This window comes from Rutidosis leptorrhynchoides, chromosome 10, assembly GCF_046630445.1.
Source record: "Rutidosis leptorrhynchoides isolate AG116_Rl617_1_P2 chromosome 10, CSIRO_AGI_Rlap_v1, whole genome shotgun sequence".
NCBI lineage: Eukaryota > Viridiplantae > Streptophyta > Magnoliopsida > Asterales > Asteraceae > Rutidosis > Rutidosis leptorrhynchoides.
In genome coordinates, this window is record NC_092342.1 from 340,918,123 (window position 1) to 340,928,475 (window position 10,353).

At 30.0% G+C, this 10,353-nt stretch overlaps 1 protein-coding gene across 1 annotated transcript; it reads left to right on the forward strand.

Moving 5' to 3' along the window:
• The first annotated feature begins 2,613 nt into the window (after positions 1–2,613).
• LOC139871417 (putative F-box protein At3g16210) lies at positions 2,614–3,674 on the forward strand. Its single transcript, XM_071859132.1, has 3 exons — positions 2,614–2,914; positions 3,006–3,332; positions 3,454–3,674. The coding sequence occupies exons 1-3, from the start codon at positions 2,614–2,616 to the stop codon at positions 3,672–3,674; spliced, it is 849 nt and encodes a 282-aa protein (XP_071715233.1).
• Positions 3,675–10,353: the final 6,679 nt, after the last annotated feature.

The following is a 10,353-nucleotide window of genomic DNA, read 5'->3' on the forward strand; positions in this document are numbered from 1 at the left end:
TTTTGAACGCATTTTCGTACGCTGAGAAAACTAGTACTTTACATTTTGTGACACGTACCTTTGTCAAAAATTAGTCTTAAATTAATGTAAAATTAACCCACTCAAAGTGTAACTTAATCTTTTGAGTGTTTTGGTCATTTACTTTTATAAATCAAAGTTTCATTATTTAATCAAGTATATTCAAATCCAAAACGTTTTATATCTAATTAAATATTATATTTAATCATATTATTAAATATATATTTTCAATATTGATAAACACGTTTTAAAATACACATCGCAAGTTATTCATGTATCCAATTCTAACAGTTAATATTCCTTATTATTGTATGTGTCCAAATTACGTTATTTAAACAAACAATTTACCATTTATTCCGGATACCGTTAAAATGAATGATTTCTCAAATCAACGTGGACCTCACCATAGAGACCCGTAATAATATCATAATCATTAAAAGACCTGATAAATATACTTTAATTCAATCGTTTAGCATTATCTTTTAACTCCATAGTTAAATATATCAATCACATAATCAAACCAATTAGGTTAATGCACAGTATCATATACGCAACACTTTGATATGTTTTCAAGTTATAGTATATACATATGTATCTATTTTCATATAATCGTTCTCGAATCATTGAGAACAATCGAAGAGTATTTGAATAGTTCAAGAATTTTGAGATTTAACTTCATGAACTTTGTTTATCGTGTCGAAAACGTTAATCATACAAGATTAAGTTTAAATTTGGTCAGAATTTTCCGGGTCATCACAGTTTACTTTCCAAGGGCAAACATCAATCGACAACATATCGCTCAACGCTAAGCTATTATTGTACTGTACTGGTACCTTTCACCCGCTATACGGAAAATAGTACCAACGGTGATCATATGAGTAGTCACGCATATGAAGTATGTTTTTATGCGATGTGCTATAAGGATTGCGCAATAGTATTCATATACGCTATGATTAAGCGCGCAGTCTGCATGATTCAATAAAAGCGTGATCCGCATGATTCAATTAAGGCATGATCCGCATACTTTGGAAAAGCTATAAATAAGATACTTCGGTCCTCATTTGAATGTTATTGAAGACAGAACTTGAGAGAGCATATTATCACTACATCATCGGATTATTCATAGTCAACTATAACATATTGTTAAAAAAATTCGAAGATTCAAGACTGGAACATGATGATTGACTATTCGAAGTGACATTTCGAATCGAAGACGATTATAAGGTCTTCAAAACATATCAACACCATCAACCTCATTGCACTTAATCCTGATTTAATTCATTGTAGTTGAATTTAGGCTCGATCAGTTAGTAAATCAAACTATTCTTTATTTATTTGAATGCAAGTTCATATATATTCGGAGTCAAACCATTTTTTCATATTTATAAATGTTGAACACTTAGTTGTGAAATGATATATTGATGTTGCACTATTTTAAGTCAATAAACAACTCAAGGAACGCTACTTGTAGGTTCACATATTTGCAGTTAAAAAATAATAATAATAATAAATAAATAAATAAATAAATAAATAAATAAATAATAATAATAATAATAATAATAATAATAATAATAATAATAATAATAATAATAATAATAATAATAATAATAATAATAATAATAATAATAATAATAATCATTATAATAATCATTATTATATTATTAATTATTACTACTTTACTTTACTACTACTATTACATTTAAACCCAAATTCAAATCATAAAGGGTCGAGTAATATATTGGGCCTTAATCTCCTACATGAGAATAAGAAAATACCGGGCCGGCCATAAATCAATTATCATTGTCAACAGGGTTTATATCAGGCGTCTAAACCAAAATTATACCTTCGATCAATATCTTTCGCAAAGCTTCGCTCAATTTGCATGGTCTATGTTTCTTCGCGAAATCAAAGATATAAAGGTTTGTATTAACAATGTTTTACACCTATTTTCATATTTATTGTGTACAGGTCCTTCAATTTGTATGCTTCTTTAGTTACTTTCCCAACTTAACTACTTGTTTAGATTTCGATAAGAACATAACATCTACTTGAAAAACCACATCATAAGGAAACTATTAGAGAATGTTGAAAGTATGACATGTGTTTTCGAAAGAAACGAATATTAACTTATCGTTGCTATTATATATGTGTCAATATTATAAGAATAAGAATCGTATACTATTATACGATGAAGTATTATTTTATTGCCAATAATAATTATAATTAATAATTAATAATGATAATGATAGTTAATTTAAGTTATTTATAGATGTCTGCCATTCTCACTGATCAGGGTTTACAATATTTTGTTCCAACTTTGACTTATTTTTTCCCCGTGGATTTGAGTAACCTTTTTTTTTTTTTTTTTTTTTTTTTTTTTTTTTTTTTTTTTTTTAAATATAAGCATAGAATAATGTTCCTTGTGGTGGTTAAGGAAAATTAATGGTTGGAAACAGTAATGAAATAACTCGATTAAACTGAGTAGGTAAAAGAAATTTTCTTCCATGTTAGACTGAACATGAAAACCATATATGTTAACCGTTTATATAATGTAAAGAATAATGGTGTTTTACCATTTAATGTTTGCCGAATAAAATGATTGAAGTTGAACTATGTGAAGACCTGCTTGATGAAATCATTGCAAGGCTGCCACCCAAATTCATCTTCCAATTTAGATGTGTTTCAAAATCATGGTGTTCTCGTATCGATAGCTCTGACTTCATCCGTAAGCAAGCTATTCATTCAGCTGCACAAGCTAGGCAAATTGTTGATGTTGCATATCAAGTTCATATAGAAGAGGAAGTTTATAAAATCTTACACGAATTAAAACTTGAAGGACCGTTATTGGAATTAGACTCACTCAAGTTCCCTGGTGGTTGCAATGTCTTTGATTCCTGTTATGGAATCATGTCTTTATATTTACCAAACAAACATCCCTTCAATTACCTTGTGGAACCCTTCAATTAGGCGCAAACTAAACGTTCCAGGCATTCCTAATTATGATCTTTTTGAAGAGTTTTCAGTGGTATTTGGGTTTGGGTACGACCCAATCGCAGATGATTACAACGTTATCGGTTTATCTACTTATGGAACCTCCTTGCAAACTCTATTTCTTTACTCTACGAAGAAAAATGCTTGGAGTGAGATTGATCTCTTTGAAGCTTATCCGCCTTTTAAGGTCCCGTCATCATCAGGTTGTTTTGTCGATGGAGCTATGCATTGGGTGGTGAAGAACGATTCAACTAACACAAACGATTCTTATATTCTCACATTTCATCTAAGTAGTCGTGCTTTTGGCGCCATTCCTTTGCCAAGTACCACTCGGGGAAACTATTCACCTATCAATCTGTAATGGTTATCTGACTGTGATTTCGGACGACGGCGAAGATAGCTGGATGTGGTTAAGGAGATTAGACCATAATAATAATGTTGCAGCTTGGTCTAAACCTTTCAAGGTTAGTTTTAACGATGTTAAAGGAGGACTTAGAGTTTATAACATTGATCAGGAGTTGGAGGTTCCTAAAGTTTATAATCCATTCTCAGGGGTATCTCGCACACCTATGCGTTCCTCAAATTCGTGTGTTAAATTTCAGCTTGATAGCTATGTGGAAACACTTGCATTGTTAGACAATGAGAATTGTTCGACAAGCGAATAGACTGATTATGGTGATTAGCACGATATGGCGTTGGAGGTGTAGGCGTTTGCGAGAGTACTTTGTTTTTAAAGATATTCTTTTGATTTCTTTATTTATTATGGAGTAGTTGTTTGAAAAAACATTTATGATTCTTGGCTGTTGGTTTTCATGACCCTGTCATTACTTACTGCGTTTACATACTGCGTTTACAGTGCATGTTTACTACAAAGCTGCAACTATGTTTTTGTTATTCTTATGATGACATTGAGCGTGACACGAAATTGTTAAACTATGTTAAGTTGTAGTATGAGTATAATGTATAACAAATCAGCTTGAATTTCTATAAAAAAGTTAACTTTTTACGCATAAATTTATGAAAATCTTAAAGTAGCATATGTTGAAGTACAGAGGTACGTCTCCTTATTTCTTCTTCGTCTCAACACCAACACGCCCCGAGTCTAGCATTGCAGGGCGTTGTTGCCTTAACTGAGTTAGATTCTGTTGTATCTTCCAAGAACTATGCATTTGCACGTTCGCTACGTTGTGGTTCATTGCTCTTTGATTCATTCGAATATGCTCAACGTTAATGGTTTGGCCATCACTTGTTCCAACTAAAGGTACTCCCTCATTAACCACAAATCGAGTTAAATCACTAGCTCTAACGCCGTCAACTGAATCGTTATCTCCGAACTTAATGGGTATTGTCTGCCCATTATTAATTGACGTAATACCGCTATCTCCACCTCTAACATCCGCAAGGTTTTCACCTCCCGTGGGAGGCAGCCAATGCCAAATTCCCGTTTCATCCCTGATTGCTACGACACTAAAATTCGGTCCGTACATTATACCTTCAACCGTATCTTCGTCAAATTGCCATATACCGCAAGATTTGCCCTTCATTCTTTTTATATAAACTGCATATAATGAAAAAAAAAAGAAGCTGAATTATAGTAACAAAACAAGTTTTCATTGAAATAATGATGTTTATTATGAAACCGCCACTCTATATCAATAAAAATAACTCGAAAAAACAACAAAACATTACCAATTTATGATTTTCATAAACCTTGTACGTAAACTATCGGAAAAAAAAAAAAGAGTTACCTTAAATTATTAAACCCAAGCAGGATTGATTAACGAATGTGAAGGTGAAACAATGGGGCTTCGATCGCCTGGTATTTATAACAAAACCCGAATACATATTCGAATTGTTTTCAAATCCAATAAAATAAGTAAATAATGCTAACTACTCGTAATATATAAGGTATTACATTCATCTCGTACGTTATACTTATTACTGTATTATATATTTTCCCATATATACGTATATGAAAACACCATTAATATTAGAATACAGTAGTAAATTAAAGCGCTATTAATGAATTAATGAATAATGAATTTATGAATATCATATTTATATTATAAATATAAATATAAATATGAAATATGATATGAATATGAGTATGAGTATGAATACGAATACTAATAACCATTAATGAATGTGTTATGTAAATAAACCCAGGGCCAGTTACCTGTAAATAGCAGACGATGGATCTGAATGTACAAACTCCATCAACAACGTAAGCGTTAGATAAATGACACCACAATCTGTTTTTTTTCCTTATACATTGGGTACGTACGTAAGGTGTTTTGTGAATCTTCAGTTAATTGGGCCTTTGTTTCTTTTTCTTTAATAGTTAATTGGGCTAAGTTTGGGCTTACGATGGAACACAAGATAAGCAATGTAAAACAAGTTTGTCATCAATCCAATTAAATACGGAGTATTAAATAATCATATTTTAAATCTAACGTAGATAGTATTATACTATATACTTCATTTTTATATTATATATAGGTGGCAATGACAACGTCTTCTTCCACGTTTTAATGTCCGGAATAAAAACGTATATCCCTCGACACTCAAGTTCCGATTTGATTTTCTCTTATACACGTAACAATTTTTTAGTTATGTATCCTTAAGAACATGAGACTATGGTTATACAGAGCGGATACTCCCTGGTGCAACCGGGGTCATCCGCCCCCATGATCGGAATTTTTTATCGAGAATTTTTTATTATTATTCCGATAAAAACAATGCAGGGATATATATAAATATAAGAAGTAAAGAACAATTGTGTGTGTTAGATTAGTTGATTTTTGCGTTGTTGTAATAACTCAATGTTTACCTGATCGAATCTTGCATTGCTTATTGGTCCAACCCTTTTTTTTAGACTTTTGCCTCTGGCACTAAGTGCAGATGACTACACATCTAATGGAGGTTATATCACTTATCCAAATTTTTATAGAAGTAATTTTGACAAAATTGTGTCGGGGGTCCTTGTGGTTTATGTTAAAGTTGTGGGGGGTCCAAAAGTATGATTTCATCTTGGGGGGTCCTAAAGGTTTACATTTTTTATCTTGGGGTGTCCTAAACGTTAAAGGAAACGTTTATTAACAGAACCATGCGTAGGTAGAGGGCATTTTGGTCAGCTATGTAAGATTGAATATAAACCCCAAATCGTTGGTCAAGCCCTAAATCATCTCCCGCCACACACAAAATAAAAAACTTAAACCCTAATTCGATTGAAAATGGAAACTGGAGGTGATCCACCTGTATATGGTGAGGCGTTACCTTACGAATTTGATAATTTCTTTGATTTTGAAACCAACCCAACAAATAACTTCAATTCGACATTAGTAAGGGAGAAGGTTGTTAATGTACAGGATGATGATTTTATTGATGATTTTGAAAGCAATCCAACAAATATCATCAATCCTACAGAAGAAAGGGAGATTGTTGTTAATGTAGAAGCTGATGATTTAATGGTGGATGAAGATAACATTATCGGCGAATATCATGTGGATATGACAGAATTCAACTATGGTGAAGACTTTGACAGTGCTGATGAGTATTATGATAGCTTTGAATGGATTAGAAAAAGAAAGTATAGAGAGCTGAAGGAACAAGAAAAAGCTAAAGGAGTATCCAAGACTAATTTCTATGTTGGTCAGATCTTTGCTAGTGCCTATGAGGTAAAATAATATGTTAAATTGCACGCAATAGAGAATGGGAGAAACCTTGTATTTACTAAAAATGATTTGACAAGGGTTACTGTGACACCCCCAAATAGGGCCTGGGGTATTTGTGTCTAATTATATCAAATCACAGTTGTATAAACGAGAACGACTCTACATGAGACGTTTTGTTGAGTTTTGCAGCGGAAGATAAATATGTCTTTAATTGATATGATATGTAATGAAGACTCCAAGCATATCAAACAATCATCATCAAAGCAGTAGATATACAACGGAAGCAATATTTAAGTACCTGAAAATAAACATGCTTAAAAAGGTCAACACGAGGTTGAGTGAGTTCATAGGTTTGTAATAAATAATGATTTCAGTAATAGATATAGACCACAAGATTAAATAAAGTAGATCTCGCAGATCTAAAAGTTGATCTCCCGCAGGATCAAAAGTTATGCCAGTGCGTGATATTTAGACTAAACGTTGTTTGCCCCGTGACAAGTTGTTGTGTCCTTGTCGTTTAATTTCATTATCAAGTAATACAAAGACTTAGTCAAATGTATCGGGGACGTTACTCCCGATAGGCCTATCCCCAATAATTAAGAATGCCGCATCAATTAAAAATATCACTGTAGGGACTTAGTCGGACATAGCCGGGTATAGCATAGTTTTAACAGTTGGTACTGATATTTAGACTAGACTTTCAAGTTTGCCCCGTAACAAGTTATTGTTTATACTTGTCGGTTGGGAACTTGCTGGTCATAGCCCAACATATCACAGTTTAATAGTTGGTACTTGTATTTAGACTAGACTTTCAAGTTTGCCCCGTAACAAGTTATCGTTTATACTTGTCGGTTGGGGACTTGCTGGTCATAGCCCAACATATTACAGTTTAATAGTTGATACGTGTAAAATAGTTATAAAAGTTGCGCATGTATTCTCAGCCCAAAAATATAGATAAAAAGGGAGCAGATGAACTCACGATACGATAGTTTGTATGATATGCGTATGATAACACTTGAACAAGTACAGAGATGTCCTCGGATTCACGAACCTATATCAAGTATATATATTAACACATATACTCGTAATCGAATAATATTATTTCAATTGTTTCATATTTATATATATATATATATATATATATATATATATATATATATATATATATATATATATATATACTTATATATATATGTTCTATGTATAAGTATTTGTTTGATAAAATGACTTTAATAATGATAATGTATAAAGGATCGTATTATTTTGTAATAATAATAATAATAAGGATGATGGTAATAATGATAATTTAAAAATGAAAGTTTTAATATTATTGTTAAGATAAAAATGTTAATAAAAATAATACTTAATAATAAGGATAATCATATTAGTAATAATAATAATGATATCATTAATAAGAATACTTTTTAAAATGATACTAGTACTAATAATAATGGTAATACTGTTAATCATAATGATAATAATAATAATACTTGAAATGATAAAATTTGTAATACTTTTAATAATACAAATGATATTATTAATAATTACTAATAATACTAGTAATAATAATTTTAGTAGTAATAACAATAATAGTAATTATAATTTGAATTTTAATTATGCTAATAATACTTGGTAACTTTTATTATTAATAATAATAGTTAAAATCATAATATTAATAATGATAATAATTATAATGCTAATAATAATAACAATAATAATTTAGATTAACTTTGAATAAGAGAACTACCTTGAAAAGCTTTTCAAAAAAAAAAAAATGGCACAGTCGGGACTCGAACCCGAGACCTCTCGCTAACACAAACAACACCTTAACCACTACACCACTTCTACTTTTCTGTTATAATTCACTAACCATAAAAACTTTAACTGTTTTTCTGTTTCTACTTCTTCTTCATCAATCCAACTAGCCAAATCAACCCAGGAACGAATCCAATTAACTTCTAAACGATTTTCAGGACTATCACACTAAATATAATCGATCTATATCAGTTTTGGAATTAATTGAAAACCAAAAAAAAAAAAAAAAAAAAAAAAAAACACTGCTGCTGTCGCAGCTTTTAAAAGAAAAAAATTTCGTGATTTTTATTTTTGAGGACGTTTTAGATTAAGATTTCAACATGAAAGTGGTAGTAAATTGTTCATAGAAACTACCTAAGCAATCAATTGAACTTGAAACATAAAAAAAATTACGAATTTCATGATGAACAAACCGTTTGACTTTTGAAATCGAAACCTTTGACTCAAAAATTTGAATTCGTTAGAACGAATTGGGACTTGTAATTTTACATATAGTATGAATGAATAATTCCTAGCAAGACTACATTTATAGATTTTCTAAATTGATTCGATTTCGAGGTTTTGGTAAAATGGGTCAAGAACGAATTTATTTTTCTTTTAACTGAGTTTTCTGTTTGGTTTCCAATTAGCAGAAACCTTTAATCGATATTTATATAATGATGATAATGTTAATCCAAGGTGTAACTCAGTAGACCTAATTGTTTGTTTAATGGAAATCATGGAAGATCACGATCAAAAAAATAAAAATAAAAAAATTAGAACAGATAAAAAAAAAAGCAGGTCACGACCTAAAAATACAGATACTAACCTACTTTTTATAAAATATTTAAAAAGTAAAAGCAGATAAAAAAATTTGACCTAATTCTGGTATTAGGTTTATGTCTATTTCTTTTATTTTTAATTGATATTAATATTTAATAAATATATTAATAATAATAATACTAATAACAATAATTATATTAATAATAATAATAATAGTATTATTAATGATAAATAATAATAATATAAGGATAACAATATTAATATGACAATATTAATAATAATAATGATAATTTTAATGATAATAATCATTATAACATGTTAATAATACTAGTATTAATAATAATTTGTATTAATAATGATATTTATAATAATCTTATTACTTTTAATAAAATTTATAATACTAATAATATTAATGATAATAGTGATAATTATTAATAATAATATTAATAATATTGAGAGTAATAATGATGATAAATAATAAACAAGTTAATATTAATACATAATTATTTAAAAATAATGGTTCGTAAATCGTCGAAATTAGTCGAGGTTAAATGATATTGTATAAAGACTTTGTTTAGATTTTGTCGGAAATTTCCGGGTTGTTATAGTACCTACCCGTTAAAAGAAATTTCGTCCCGAAATTTAGTTGTTGTCATCAGTCGGCGTTGTTTGTAAATAGGTGAGGATATTTTCTTTTTATTTGGTTTTCACGTTCCCAGGTATACTCGGGGCCTTGCGTGAAATTCAACGGATAGAATATTATTTTGTTTCAAGCGTTTAAATCATACGAACCATAATTTCTACAGGTTCTTCTACGAAGTGCATTTTATCATTAATGCAGAGATCATTCAAAATGATGATGTTATGCAAGTCATTTCAGTAAATTGGATACATGAAATGTGTTATGAATAATATTGAGCTCATTTAAATCTTGAGCGTTTATGTCACAATATCAGGGTAGACAAAATAGAGAGTAGTTCATGTAAATCACAGTCATGAGATTTGATAGAGATCGTCATTGTTCACAACAAGAATGATGAATATGAGTTGAAAATTAGAGTTTTATATACATTAGGTATTATGGATGAAATGA

What these genes read in the sequence shown, in the direction of transcription:
- LOC139871417 (XM_071859132.1), top strand. Translation starts at nt 2,614, where the DNA reads ATGATTGAAGTTGAACTATGTGAAGACCTGCTTGATGAAATCATTGCA. An exon ending in TTGCAATGTCTTTGATTCCT is followed by an intron (nt 2,915 to 3,005) that starts GTTATGGAATCA and finishes TAAACGTTCCAG; the next exon opens with GCATTCCTAATTATGATCTT. An exon ending in TGGCGCCATTCCTTTGCCAA is followed by an intron (nt 3,333 to 3,453) that starts GTACCACTCGGG and finishes ATAATGTTGCAG; the next exon opens with CTTGGTCTAAACCTTTCAAG.